General features: G+C 38.9%; 1 protein-coding gene across 2 annotated transcripts in view; it reads right to left on the reverse strand.

The window, feature by feature from the left end:
* Positions 1-449: 449 nt before the first annotated feature.
* The window catches only part of grk4 (G protein-coupled receptor kinase 4), a 39013-nt gene continuing 23458 nt past the window's right edge, over positions 450-16004 (reverse strand). The window contains exons 6-16 of one of the 2 annotated variants that reach the window (XM_026304364.1): positions 15458-15550; positions 14824-14887; positions 14417-14557; positions 10085-10275; positions 8481-8518; positions 7970-8059; positions 7491-7699; positions 5095-5232; positions 4356-4493; positions 3891-4022; positions 450-3428 (exon numbers count right to left, since the gene is read on the reverse strand). In XM_026304364.1, coding sequence (XP_026160149.1) covers positions 3372-3428; positions 3891-4022; positions 4356-4493; positions 5095-5232; positions 7491-7699; positions 7970-8059; positions 8481-8518; positions 10085-10275; positions 14417-14557; positions 14824-14887; positions 15458-15550 — 1291 coding nt within the window. In that variant the 3' untranslated portion in view covers positions 450-3371. Of the gene's footprint in view, positions 3429-3844; positions 4023-4355; positions 4494-5094; positions 5233-7490; positions 7700-7969; positions 8060-8480; positions 8519-10084; positions 10276-14416; positions 14558-14823; positions 14888-15457; positions 15551-16004 lie in introns of both variants that reach the window. The other variant, XM_026304366.2, reaches the window with a different exon arrangement.

Consider the following 16004-nt stretch of genomic DNA (forward strand, 5'->3'; position numbering starts at 1 on the left):
AAGTCAAAACACTACTACTTTTATACAAATGGCAGTGTATTATTTCATAATTACAAATGTCAGATATGGTACAACAACCAGTGATACAACTTGTACAAGAATTAACAATGACTGCAGTGGTTGAACAACATGACTGTACAGATACAAAAAAAAAAGGAAGAAAAAAAATCAAGAAGAGTCCCAGGCCCAGTTTGAATACCAATAATGCATTTGTCAATAAGTATCACTTAACTGACATGTCTGGACAGAAAAGTGTGAAGCCATGGAGAACCTCCAAACATGTGCTTGAGTCTTGTTATCGCAAAAGTAGACTCAAGTGACTCGAGAAACTGAGGATCTCTCACATCTAAGCATCATCCCAGTGTTTTGGGGGACTGAGTCACAACCAGCGCCTTGGATGAAGGCAGAGAAGGAATACTTGTTATGTATTCAAACCGGGCCAACTCAGCTGGTCACCTTGCCATTTATTAGTTGTCCTCAGATACCAGTGAGATATGTTGGCACTAGAAGGTCATCATTTACATATACAAGGAACCTGAAGTATTACAAACCAATACATGCTTGAGTAATAAAACGTATGTATTTTTTTAAAACAGGCATTACAATGCACTTAGTGCGGACATTCAAAACTATTGAGCTGTTTAAAGTTCCTTCATGTGAGGAACTTCTCTCAGAATGGACGGAAGAATAAAGAGATGGAAAAGAGGCAGGATGAAATGGACTTAATAGTTGGCACATACAACAAAGGCTGTCAGTCTTTCTTCAGTAAATTCTTCAGATAACAAAGCAAGTTTGATTTACTTAAATGTTGCTTTTGGTATCATTGGCAAAAAAGTTAAAGACACTTCCTATAGTCACTGTCAAAACACACCATAGTGCAATGAATTTCTTTACTGCTATACTGTATAGATGGTATAAGAGTAAAGTTAGTCCAAACAATGATAGAGGCATGGGTGGCAAACACAGTGAATATGTGTTAGAGCCTAGTTACATGTTAGAAATCCACAATTTACAAGGTTTTTGAGGCAAAAGAGCTAAAAGGCTAAAATCTACATAGGCAAGAAAAATCATCTTCAAAATGTGCCTGAGAGCAAAACAAACATAACAGACACTCAAAAACTCAAGTGACAACAAGCCAGCAACAGCTAGATGCACGTTAGATTCCTGATTTTCACAATGGAATGTGCAACAGGGGACACAGGGGGACAACATATGAGAACAAACAAAATTGGTTAATTAGATGGAGGACTATTTGAGTACCTTTTTAAAAATATGCTATCTTGAATCATGAGAAGTTAATTTGAGTGATACTCTAACACATACATGAAATTTTGATCTATTGTATTGCAATATGCACATATAACATTTTTTTGTGGAAAAAATAGAATCAAAATGAATTAATCATTTAGGTAACTGAATTCTAACTGCAAAAGGGCATAGTTAATTTACTTTAATTGAACAAAAGCTGCATTAGCATACAGTGTAATATAAACAAACAAAACTAACATGTCCAGATTAGGTATTCACAGCATTAAAACGTGATGGGGAGTAAAGCACGACTGCCTCATAAGCAAAACTGAGAAGCAAAATGGCATCAAATGCCTCTGAAATGCCAGTTATAATGGAGAGCACAACAAATCCTGACTATATCATGGTGGGGAAATGTACAGAAAACATATTTGCTCATGATTGGTTAAGTTAAAAGGAAATGATACTATGATAAAACAGAAGTGCACAACAATTGTGGTTGGGCAAGTGGTCGAGTGTTCCTGTACACAGATGATAGTAACTCTGCAGGTAGGATTTTAAACATTATTCCTCTCAGTTCCTTCTTGTCTACACAAATACAGTACAAGCAACTGTCTCAAGTCATTCCTATGAGAGAACAACATACATGATTTTAAATGGAGAGGTTAAAGGGGGACACTATCACAATAAACAAATTTGATCTTTATCACAAACAGTTAAAGCCGCTGGATCTAATTGGAGGTCTACTAGCAGAATATGTGGCATCATGGTATCTATGATCAACAGTCACAAAGGCCAAAGCAGGCTGTCTCTTGACTCACTGCAGAGGTTAATAGCTGCTGACAGCTGAATCAATGGAAGTTAGTTTGATGTAGCAACAATTTATCTAGATGAAGCCATTGTCAGCTGCAGGTCAGATCTCCAATACAGTGCCATAATCATCCTCATGTGTCCTGGTGTTCCAACACATTCTCCAGTCAGCCCGTTGTGGCTTTTCTTGTGTGCTAAAAATATTGGTAGCAAATTACTAAGAATTTTCAAGGGAAAGAATTTTCACTCTGTGCATAAAAACTGGAGACTGGACAAAAGAAGGAAAAGCTAGGTAGCAGAACGAAAGCAGAAACAGAGAAAGAAAAATAATCACCTAAAAAAGTTCTGCCTGAGTAAATAATGTAACAGATGTATTAAATAACAGCTGTGTTCCTGTCGGATACACTGTCTGGCATCAGAAATTAATGTACTGAGCCTCTTCCAGCTCATGAGAGTTTTAGAGATGTCCAGGAATTATAGTTATCAGGGCTGGCAAACTAAAAATGCCCTGCCTGATATTCCCTTTGTATCTTAGGGTAGTTACTGTTACTCACTGACTAAAAGATTGTCAGAAATGAATCCAAGCAATTTCAAATAAAACTGAATTAGCACAGGCACCTACTACACATGTCATCCAGTCCAGTGCAATCTGTCTAACTGGGCTGAGGGAAGGACACAGATTATCAAGATCTTGGACTTCCAAACCAAATTCAAAGGGGTAAGTGGAGATCTGGGGGAAAAATGAATAGGTCTAAGCAGCATGGTTTCAACACAGCAATGATTCTTCCTCCCCCATATCTGGATCTACACTCTGCATTCAGATCTACCTGAGCCTGGAGGGGTAGGGAGGCTAAAGGTTAGGACTGGGTGGATCTGATGTGCTAACACAACATCACATTGGCCAAATGAATGCCAAACATACAGCACAAATAAAAACAAAAAGGCATATGCTACATTGAGGAAAATAAAAGGTCTACTGGTACTGTGCTTCTTAAAAAAAAAAAACACTCCCCCAATACACATTTGCTATACTCATTCCAAAAGAAAATAAAAATGTAATGTATGCATTCAAGTGGTACTTTTATGGCTTTTTGTACAATACAACCTTTAGTGAAAATATACATCTAGACATAAATTCAAGTACAAATGTACAAAATCTTTAAACTCATACTTTTTTCTTTAATTATAATACACTTTTAATACAGCTCATAAATACAGGTCAACATTCACTGAGTTCCTAAGATTTGCGCTCGGTTGGAGTTTGTGGTGAAGTTCAGCGGCGAGAGGTGGAGGAGGCAGGTGGAGGGAGTGGTTTAAAGTCGGGAGGGCTCTTCGATCTCGTCGTCACTGTAACCGCTCTTAAAACAGACCTGGGAAGAACCAAAAGTGTGGATATATCACTAATATTAGTGGCTTTTCTCACTGTACTTACTCATATGAGCAAGATGATGTCACATTCTCCAGAAACGCCGACCTTGCCTTAACCACATCATGGCTGCAGAGCCCAAGCTCGTCTCCAGTACTTAAACACGTCATATTGTGAATGAGCACCAACCAGCTGTCTTGTGCCAAGTTAGAAGATACATTAGACATGCAATTGAAACAAGAGCATAGGTTTCTTAGCAAATACCACATGGAAGGAAGGCCTTGTTCTTACCAATCAGTTAACTGGGAACCACCTTAACATTTACATTTCATAGGAGTTCAGTCTAATCTTTTCATATGCTGAGATCTGACAAGGATTGGGAAAAAAAGGGAGGAAGGAAAGTAGGAAGAGAGGAAGTACCTTATCCCCCACCCCCTCGGACAGTTGCCGAAGCACTAGCACTTGCCTCTCTTCTGAACAGGCGGTAGAAGAAGCCTCTCTTTGGTGGAGGGTTAGGCCGGTTCATGTCCAGGTCTGGACACAGATTTCCGTCAGTCTCATAGACGTTGATTTCTTTGAAGCACTCCATTTCTATCATCTACAAAGGACGAGAGGCCAGATTATCTTTACTGATAAACTTTCACTTTCATAACATGCCTGTGGTCAGCATGGTGTATATAACACGACCCTGTGCAGATACTGCAGCTGTTCAGTATCTGTCTCATTTGGACATTTATGATGTAAATGAATACTTCCACACATACATATTCTGCATCTTGTCTCATTCACAGACATTGGTATATTCAAATTTAAAAGAATGTGCACAGACTAATCTTTCCACATCTCCTATGTGATCTGTAGTGCTATAGTGTTTGTTGACTGCTGTGGGACTGAATGATGACATCATCCCAGATGGCTGAGCCTACAGTACCTCGTTCTGCCACGGGATGGAGACACTGCCTGTGACAAACTTGTGGTAGAAGTCATCATCTGTGGGGTCAAGGTTCACACCTTTGACAGTGGAGAACTGCTCGATGTCAAGAACATCTTTACAGTACACCGCCCGAGGCTGACAGAGAAAGACAGAACAAGGGATACGGAAAAAACAAGACAGATGTGAAGAGTTAGAACAGCAATGAAAGCTGTAATTATTCTGATTTCGACAAAGAAATAACCTGTAATGCTTTAAATCTGGTGGGTAATTGCCTAATATCTTAACACACATCTGGACTCTGCTGTTCTGTTTCTCAGTGTGGCCCTACCGACCTGAATAACATTAATCAGAAATAACACATACTCACATTTTCACTAAAATATGACCACAACCATCAACTGTTTACCAATAAAAACTATTATGAAGGTGGATCCATGATGTTTGCCGTAAAATATGGCAACTCCGCTTCAACTGCTATAGAAAGCATGTTTTCCATTTAATCAGCCAGTTGAGGATTTCAAATGACAACACTGAAATCAAAGACCTAGTTCTTACCACCCCCATAGGACTACCATGATAACCAGCTTATACTGGTTTGTTTACTTGTAACAATGGTATTTCCTGTATGCTGATTTGCAGTTTGTTGAGGTTTCAGGCTATAAGCTGTGAAGCAGGACTGTATGTACACTAACATGTACACAGTGGTTGTGTAAGTTTGGGTGTGTGTAGTTCTTACATCAGGGCTGAAGGGAGGGTCTAGCATGTTGGCCTCCAGCCGTTTGAAGTTGATGTTTCTAAAGATGGGGTGCTGTTTGACCTCTATGGCCCCGAGACCCTGACAGCCCAGTCGCTCCTTTGGGTCCTTGGCCAGTAGCTGACATGCAGCATAAGGAAGAGGGGGAAAAAAAGACTCCATAACTTTGCAAAGATGTGGATGTTACCCAAATATATATAAGCATAATAGATTTTACATTTCTAACTTAAAAGAACTTAAAACAAATCTATATCCAAGTCAATTTCTCAAAGATTGGGAGGGGGTTATGTGATGTTGGATAAATCCTAACAATTTTACGATTAGTTGCTCTAGATCAGAGGTCTCCAACCCTGGTCCTCGAGCACTACTGTCCTGCAGGTTTTCCAAGTATCCCTGCCCTTCTAGTTTCTGATTGGCTGAACACGCCTGATCCAGGTAGTTAGCAGTGGGTAGGACAGGGATATTTAGAAAACAAGCACGACAGTAGCGTTCAAGGACCAGGGTTGGAAACCACTGTTTTAGATCATTCTGTACAAACACAAGTATGGATGCAGTTTGCATGTAATCTTTTTTGACTTGACGTATCTGACCCTGTATAATCCAAGAGAGATACAAATTCATACGCTCAGGGTTTAAGGCAGCGCCATCATGGATAGAATTAGAAAGTGCCTCAGCGAGAGCTCCTGGATAACACAACACCACCTACAGTGCAACAGATTTATGAAGTGGATGAGTGCTGTTTAGTGGTTTGGCTACTAGCAGACACTCTCACTGACCCTGTTGTCACCCAAAAGCAGATGGCTTTCACAATCAACAAACCAATGGCTTCGCATATTTTCCACCCCATCTCCCACTCTCTCTAGTTCCTCTTTGTTGTTCTTGCTCTTGCGCAACTCTTGGCCAGTTTTCACCAGAGTTCAAAGCAGACTCTCCCTCTCACTTTCTGCTCTTGTCAACTTGGACCACTTGTCTATTTTGGGCTGTGGTAATAGCCATCTCTCTAGAATGATAGAGGCTGCCCCACTCACCCATTCTCTCTCCCCTTCCTTATTATCTTCCTCCCATTTCTTGCTGAAACCTTTCTTCCTCCTGCTCTCCCCTCCACTTCTCCTCTCCCTGGGGAGTCTTTGAATCTTCTGAACCTTGGGTCAGAATGTTCCACCGCGTCACACAAATCGTCCCATTCCCTCCAGCTTAGAAAGCGAGAGCCTCAGCAGCTCCTCTTAGAGAACGCAGCAGTGACTGCTGATCTTGTTAAACCCGCACTCATTAATAATGATGATAATAATAATAATTCTATGGAAAACTGTCTCTTCAGCTTACACATTTGTGACAAAATATTTATCAATACTTTTTGAATATGAATACTATTTATAGTACTATTTCTGCCAAGAGATCATTCTAAATATTACACACTGCACCTTGTACCTTTAAGAGGTGATAATATGTCATGTTTACCCTTCATTTTTCTGCCCCCAGGTGGCCAAAAAGATCAGTTCAAGTTTAAATTTGTTTGAAGAAGTATGTATTTGAAAAAAAACTATGCTTCTTTCATAGTGGACAGACATCTTCATTTTTCAGTATATAAAAACTCTACTAACCCAAACAGAGAACCAGGCCTGTGCTGACACAAAAAATGTGTAGAATGTTTATCTTGGCCTGCCTCATCTAGCGCATGCTGGGATTAACATCCACAACCCCAAACAGCACAAGAGGGTGTACAAAAAACACAGGACACTCTTGGCCGCAATTATTGTGATCTATTGCGTGATGGAATTGAAAAATGTAGGTCTTCAGAGATCTAATAACAAATCCAAACTATGAAATAGCTCTTATAAAGTTTATAACACAGCTTATTAAAGAAACCAGCAGTTTAAGAATGTTTTTATGTAAACTACAAATGTATAGCTTTTTCAAAAGGTTTGGCTGTTTAGAACAAATCATAAACTACAAACTCCCAATAAACAGTTTGAGAAATCATGTTATTCGAAAGCAGAAGAATGTTTTTTTAGAATAAAATACAAACAAACAGCTTTGTTTCTACTATCTCACTATCTAACTTCTGCTTTTCTTGTTTCACTGTGTGTGAGTATCAGACCATAAAAGCTTCTTCCCTATTAGCATATCCCATAGCCACATACATTAATAAAGGCAGTCACCCTAGCGATATAAACTTGATCTTGATGGTTGGTGCATACAATTAAAATCTTTACCAAGTGATTGGACAATGTCCTTCTCCATACTTCTTCACATCCCTCCAACCCCCCATTTGACACTAGTCTCAGAGAATGTTATTAATATACTTTCCTTCCTTTGTCCACTCCCTACCCCTGTTCTAATCCCACAGTCATCTGTCACATCCATCTCTTCACTCTCACCTGTCTGCAGATGTCCTTTGCCTCCTCAGAGAACTTATCAGAGTACTCTTCCTGGTCCTCCCGCACTCTTCTGTCCACTTCCTCCCGCTTGACACGTTCTTTGCGCTTGCGGAAGGGTGACTGGCCCTGGATCATCTCAAAGATTAGGCAGCCCAGCCCCCACCAGTCCGGGCTGAAGGTGTAGCTCTCGTTCTGGATCACCTCAGGAGCTGAAGGAGAGAAGAGTTAGAAAACAGAGGTTAATTCAAAGGATTTCAGTTAATCAATGCCTTTTAAAGCAGTAGGAAGATAAACTTTGTACAGAGGGAACAAATGAATGATGAACTGTATTGTAATAAAGAGAATGAAACGTTTACCTAAGATAGGGTGTAGAAGAGGATATCTAGGGTTTCTAGGACCAAAAGCTACATCGATTTTTGCCATTTTGTTTCTTCTTTTTTTCCTCTTAAATTTCAAGTGTTACTTTGTCACATTCTTACCCATGTATCCAACTGTTCCCACTCTCCCTCGTATCGTCTCTCCTTCAGGAATTTGAACAGCAAGGCCCAGGTCTGAAATTCGGATGTGCCCTAAACAAGAGCCAGAAACATATTATCTAACTGAAGGCGCATACTTTAATAAGAGGATCATTTTTCATTTCCTAAACATCACAGTCATAGTAGTAAGTAGAGCAAAGGTCAAAGCCATATAGTGCTCTGCATTGTTACATCATAAAAGTTGGTAGGCAAGAGAACAAGAAAAGACAGAGCAAGGGGGAGATGAAGGATATTCTTCTTTTTCAAGACCATATTACAGAAAACAGATGACACATAAGTGTGAGTCAGAGGAGAGAGGACACTGCTGTAGAAAACTTACAAACTGTTCATTTGTTTTGGATATTTTGACATATGGTCTTCTGTTAAACACATGATGGAAAACAAATGACCAAGGAGTGTATCCACATATTAGCCAACACTGGTCCAAATATAACAATAAAAAATCAGAACATACCACGATCATCTAGAAGGATGTTTTCAGGTTTCAAATCTCTGTAAAAACAAAAAACAAAACAGACACATACACACACACATTAGGGAGTCAAACTTCCACTATTGTGATTGTTTAAAAATAGACCATACATTTGAGAACAATGATATACAGCAACAATAAAGTTGAGAGTAAATATTTGTTTTCTTTATTAACTTGCCATGTTGTTGACATTTCATTGTCTTTTATTGCTGTGGGTGCTTTCTGTTCTTGAGCTTTCGTGTGGATTAATAGATGACTTATCTGCTTACACTGCTTTCTTTGCTTTATTATCAATTGCTAACGTTATATTGTGCTGAGCTACAGTATGTTCCTGATTTCAACACCGTTACAACAGATCTTCCTGACTCACAGTTTGAGGCTTGTAAAGTCAGTGTATTTCTACAAACCCCATCTTGAAGCTTATTCTCATGTTCAGGCCTTTCCCTTAAACATTTTTACTTAACATAACACACTGTTATTTTACTTCATTTTTAGTCTAAAGGGGAGTCATTGAATTATCCAACCTTAAGGAAGTGGTTTTTGAAAATTATTAACAAAATTTGATAAGAGATTTCAATTGGCAGCACCTAACCACGCCAACCTTAGCCACAATGCTAACTGTGAAGTCCACTGTAACAACAGTGTTGTTTATGTGACTATGTTGGCCATGTGTTTGCCAGTGCATGTGCCTTATGAGAACATCAGTGTTTATGTTAGCATTACTTCTAGGTTCCACTCTTTATGGCAGGTGCATTATACCTTAGTGAAATCGGTATGCCATTAATCCAGTCACACTTCATTACCCAGGACCTTCTATTTGTACTTATTGCAGCAAAACAGATTGCAAATACTCTTATTGGAATATATCTATTATTAATGCTAGAACTGGGAAAAATATTTGGACTAGTTTTTTGGTTTTATCAATTAATGACATTTGTCAACTATATCTTTGTGCTAAAGAGGTACTCCACCCATTTAATACTGCCCTTTCATAAAGCAGCAAAGACACACTCTCTTCTCTAGAATTGGTTCAGTTCAAAAATGGACAGATCCATCTTTTTCATGAACAGTGTCCCTAACTGCCCAGTAAAAACCCATGTCTTTCCAAGTTTACACCAGGTTTGCAATACAGACCTTGTGTTAAAAATAGCAGTCTCAATAATAGTCCCAAGATAACCCTGATGTCAATCAGTGGTTTTTCCGCAGCCTTAAGAAAGTCCTCTGATAGCCACAACTGTTTTCATAGGCAGAGTAGTACTTCTTGTGACAAGTAACTTACAATTGGTGGAGTGGCCCTTTAAATCCCAAGACAATTGGCCTGTTAAAGGCAAATTCTCCTGTACAAAAACAAGCTTACATAATATAGTTCTGGGACTGTAAACCTCACAGCATTAGTCCTCAGAGACAGAGATCCTCAAAATACCCTGAATGTTTTCCTAAACTCTCTATGCTTAATGATGTTTAGACAGTTAAGTTTCTTTAAAATGAAAAAAAAAAAAAAAAATCTTAGTCATGTTATTTATTTTTATTTTATTTTATTTTGTTTAATTTTCCCATCAATGCCTGCCCCAAACATGTGGCCTAACCTGTAGACTATCCTCTCACGGTGCAGGTCCTCAAGACCACAGCAGATCTCAGCAGCGTAGAAGATGGCCCTCTGCTCGTCAAAGCCCGAGTTGCCCATATTGTAGATGTGGAACTTTAAGTCACCACCATTCATTATGGTCAAAACCAGGCACAGCGCATCCTTAGTCTCATAGGCATATGCTAGGCTAACCTGTAGAGGGAAGAAAATTTTGGGAAGTGGTAGTGAGGGAGGTGAGGGACCAGTCAGAAAGGAAGGAGTTGATGTAGAAGAGGGAAAGGGGGGGAGGAAAGAGGGAAGAGAGAGGGTGGCTAGAGAAACATTATTGTTTCATTTGGTTTGTTTGTAATCATCCATTATCTCACATAAAATGTCAAAATTATACAAAAAAAAAAAAAAAAAAAAAAGAGACCTATCATACATGGAAAACATAAAGCTTCTCCACTCATTGTGCCATTGCCTCATGTCCTTTCTTGCTAATCCCACCATCTATCTCTCTTTTCTGCCTTCATTCCCACCAGCCTCCTCCTCCCTCTCCCCCCCTGTGGGTCAGTGACACGTAGGCTATACTGTGTGCGCATATGCTTTTGTGTACAAGCAGGATGTTGCTGCCACCAGGACAATTCCCATCTGCTGCAGAGTGTGCAGTCAGAGATGGACCACAAGAGGGGATGGGAAAAATCTTAGAGGCCAAGTAAACCACAGAGACACACACAAGTGGTCAAATATTTGGGCACACTGTCGCATTCAGTGCTTGCAGTTTGTTTCTATGGATTTCAACATTGCAGATTATTACTGAAAACAAGTATGGAAAGGTACACACACACACACACACACACACACACAATCATGTACTAAGAAAAATAATATCAAAGCAAAATATGTTTATGTTTTTAGATTTGTCAAAGGAGCCACCTTTTGCTGTTTTACTGTCTCTCAAACAGGTTCATAGGGTAGCCACCTGGAATGGTTTTCTAGCAGTCTTGAAAGTCTTGTTCCCATTTATGCTGAGCATCAGCAGGCTCCTTTTCCTTTTCTCAACTGTTCAACTCATCCCAAAACATCTCAGCTGGGATGGCTGCTACTTGAACTCTGGAAAGTACTGATGTGGTCTATGACCTGAGGTGACCAACCAGCGGCCCTTAGTTGAGCGGTTCTTGCAATAATATGGATTAATGTAGTAGTTGGACAGGGCTGTTTGCTGTACACCAGTACTACCTCACCACAACACGTGAAGAAGGCAAAAACTTTGACCAGTTAACTTCAGACCAGGCATACCAAGTCGCTCAGAATCAGTGGACTACCTCATGAAGCTGGTTAAGGCATTTTGCTCACTTAATAATTCAATAAGTGTTATTTCATACTTTCAATGTCTTCAATAAATCAGGTTTATTCCTTATCTGGGAAAATCTATTACTATTAGCACACAAAACTCAAGCCTGTCATATTGGAATTGGAGTTAGTTTTTTCTTGTGTATATAGTATACTACTACTATAACTATAAAAAACATATTTAAAAAAAACCCAATGATGAAAAAAGCTAACAGTATTTCAATCAAAATTTCCATTAATGCCTAAGTTCTATGATAGTGTCATAAAATCCCAGAAATGAAGAAAGACAATACGCTTATTCAAAATGACTTCACTTTCAGAGGATGTGAATCATAACATCAGCATCTGATCTGACCCCCTGGAGTTTAACCTTCCCAGTTAACAGTCACAACTGTTCCTGTTCTTTGACCAGAAAAAAAAAAAAAAAAAAAAAAAAAAAATTCACTATTTGCATGATTACATAACCCATTAATTATCTCTGGGTGGTTTACTGGTTAAAACACAGAGTAAGCTAACAGCATGTATTGACTAATAGTATGCACCGATCAAAAAAGGTAAAGGAGAACAGCGAGAGAGAAATGAGGGGTTTGAGAGAGCACTTGACTCTTCTTGCTACTGCTGTTTGGTCAGTGTTGCTAGGTAACAGAGCTGCTCTCGTAGGTAGAGAGGCACATGGAGAGTCATCAGTTCTGCCTGCAGCACAGAGAACAAACACACACAACACACACAACACAACACAACACAGCACACACACACAAAACACACAACACACCACACACACAGCATCATGTGCCAATCCCAGGTGACAAGAGCCGCAAGTCTGAGGTTCTGTAACAAGCCCACTCCAGCCTTTGCGTGTGTGTGTGTGTGTGTGTGTGTGTGTGTGTGTGAGTGCATGCATGCCCATACACACCTTTCTCCCATGACTCACTCAAAACAAGGACGGACAACACAGCTCACGCTGCATCAGAAACCGAATAATCCAACATGTAGTGCTATTCTAAACACAAGCATTAGCTTCTAATGGAGAATATGGAGAGGCTTTCAGGGTCTTCTCTGCTCCTTTACAGTCCAGGTTACCGTACTACAGATCAATATCACAGTTCTGTACAATTAAACAGTCACTCCATGTTCTGCTGTATGTACACATATACAAAGTACACAGACCGATGGAGCAGAAATTATCCCTCCTCAACGACTTCCAAGAATGTTAAACAAGCACTTGCTGTAATTTTCTTGTCTTTGAAACAATCATCTTTTTTTAGAGAAGCAAAATACAGAGCCAAAGCTAAGTTTACTTTTCCTGCCTGAGCACCTGAGATGTTTCTGTAAATACAGTTGGACAAAATGGAAAGAGAAGCACACATCACTAGTTTTCCAGTTGCATTTCAGTCCTGATGTCAAAAGCATAGTTAAGCAGGACAAAAATTCATGCTCTTCCATTTTTATACACAAGATGTGTACAGAGGAGAATAAGGAGAAAAAAAACAGAGGAATGTGTACACTGTATCACAGCTTTATACAGTAAGATGTTTAATTGACTATTGCTGCTTACCTGAAATACTTTTTGACAAAAGACCACTTAAAGTTTAACACTTAATCAATATCTCATAAAATCACTGATATCACCCTTTAAGGTTGTGAACTGTTCCTATAATGTATCATTTTTCATGTTAATGGGTTGTCGACCGTAAATTTCTACTGTTCAGTTCTTTGGTTCTGCATGGAAAAAATGAAAAACTGGTGACTCCCTAAGAAAGCATTTAAGCTTGGCATTACAGCACCAGCCAAAAACCACCGCTTACTCATGATTAGGGCTCAATTTATAGAAATACTCCATAGGAAAATCAGCCAATAGCAATGGCACCTAAAACTATGAAGAACTGCAGTACACTGGCAGGGTAAAAAAAATTGTGTTTTGTTTTGCTTCTTTTTTGTACTGGCACACCAGGACACTGTGTTAGTTTTGTCTACATTCAACCACTGTACAGAAATGTAATTTGTGGTTGATGTTTTTGACATGTATGAGACAAAACACATACACCAAAGCCTCCCTGCATTTTGTGGTGTTGCAACACAAACACTAATGGCCTTTGTTGCAGTTATTTATATTGGTAGAACAACCAGGAAGAGCAGTTTTAATACTGTTTCCTATTGTTTGAGCCTGCATGGCTACTGTTATTGTTTTATATTGTCCCTCAGATCAGTACTTCCTCAGAACTGAAATTTAACAGTTCCCTAAGTTTCATGCTGAGGACACAGTTGTGACATACAATTCTCATGTGTTTTGTCCAGTAAAGCTGTAAGGGCATCGAAGATACTTCAAGGAACTACTATAACCTGTGACTTCGGGTCAATAGAAACAGTATAAATATTTAAATCTAGATATCCTTACTAACTGCATGGTTTAGTTTTCAGCAATGTGTGTGTCTCTTGTTTTTCTGTGACATGCACTTTTCAAAACCTACACAAATAAAGAACTTATTAAAACTTAATTAAAAAAAACATATGGTAGCAAAACAGATTTTAATTAAAATTCAAAACACTTTCACAGTTTATTAATGGCTGACAGTATGCTGCAAATAAAATCAAATTTGACATGCTTGCACAAGCAAAATGTCAAATTTGTTACCAAAATGAAGCAGTAGATTTGACTTTGATTGCAGCTGGTTAGATGAACTTCTTAAAAATGGGTAACCCCACCTCCTTTTGAATTATTTCTTAATTTTTTTTTAGTTCTGTCCCATCATGCCCCTTTGCCCTGCAGCTCACAGGCTTATCCACCTGGTGTGGACAGCACTGAGGAAAAAAATCTGGAGTCACAGCAGCTGTCTTTAACAGCTGATTGACAGCCTTTGCAAACACACCTTTCAATTTCATTTGCAGGATCCTGGAGCCATAGCAAACAACATTCTCTCATACAGGACACACATTCACACACAGACACACAAAACAAGTACATTTCTGATAAAAGGTTGAATAAGAAAAAGGTAGTACTTACTACAAAACTACTGTTAACTTTTTCTAAAATGCGTTTTTCGTTTAGTGCCATTGCTTCACCTTTTCTTTTCTTCACTCGTTTCTTTTCCAGCTTTTTACAGGCGTACATCTTACCGGTGGCACGTACTTGGCAGGCACAAACCTGGGGGGGGGACATACACATATCCATAAAAGACATGCTTTAAAACCACAACTAATGGGAGTTAATATGTCACTCCACTGATTTCTCTACCTAACACCAGTCGAGAGACATGCTGTATTAACTAAGTGTTAAATCATTAACATCTTATTTCCACACTTCATGTGTAAAGAAACATCATGTTGGTTGATTATCGACTTTAAAAACTTTCACAACCCCAAAACACCATCATCATTCCAACTTTATTTCTTGATTGCTTCCATTCTTACCTCGCCAAATCCACCTTTTCCTAGTACTCTATAATGTCTGAAGGTATTTTTGGTTACTGGTTGCCTGGAGAGATGGAAAAGGGAACAAGGAAGTGAAAAAGACAGAGTGGAACAATAAGGAGAGAAACAAAGAAAGAAAGAGACATGATATAGCTGTTATGTCATTTTCTCAGACCATATGATATTGCAGACAGAGTAATGCTCTAATATATTATTAATCCACCCTGATGACTGGTGTTTCTACTCAGCCATTATACATCAATTATTAACCGGAAAACTGATTGGCAGCAACATCTTTGTGTTTTAGTGAAAACACTGTTCCTAATACAGGTCTAGGCTTAGTTTTTAGTTTGTGCATTGAAGTTTTTTTTTCATTTGTTTTGCTTTTTAATATTTATTTTGCAATTTTATTAACATACAAATAAAATTTTGTACTGATTAACTTTGATCTGTTTTGACATTTAGAGGAGACGCGCTGCCTCTAGAAAACAAATGAATGGAAGGAAGAATATTAATCTGCACAGTGAATATTCAGTGTCTAAAGTATGTGTCATTGTGTAATTTTTATGTAACACAAAGGAATGGTTTGCATTTTTTTGCTTAACCAAGTGTGTAATCTGCAGTGACTACCCACCTCTCCAACCATTTCCACTGCAGGAAGCGAGAGAAGTACATGGACTCCTGGTAGGAGGAAAATGGAGCTCCACTCAGATAATCACGAACTATTCTGTAGGAAGAGAGGAGGAAAGAAGGGTGGTGATCATTTTAATAACAAGTTAATATGGATGTTACAGTGTACAAATCAGCAGGAAAACAAGCTGATGTAAGATTTTTTTTTTTTTTTTTGGCAAATCTTTCAGACAGCTGAAGTGACAGCTGGCCTGTGTTCCCCACAGAAATGTCTTTACAATGACAGCAAGCAAGCACACACACACACACACCAACACACTTTGCCCAACTACCCCGAATCACAGTGTGTGTATATTTGTGTACATCCATGTAACTCTGTGTGCATGTTCGTGTACATCTGTGTGACTTTGTGCGTTCAGGCAATAGGCAATGCCAGCTGTGTTACACTTCAAAGTCTCAGCAGATAGACGCAAAAAACTCAGTGTTGATACAGCACAGTGAAAAATGAAAAAGGCCTTTGAACAGAGACATTCCACTCATCCCAACCAGGA

Source organism: Mastacembelus armatus, chromosome 1 (assembly GCF_900324485.2).
Source record: "Mastacembelus armatus chromosome 1, fMasArm1.2, whole genome shotgun sequence".
Taxonomy (NCBI): Eukaryota; Metazoa; Chordata; class Actinopteri; order Synbranchiformes; family Mastacembelidae; genus Mastacembelus; species Mastacembelus armatus.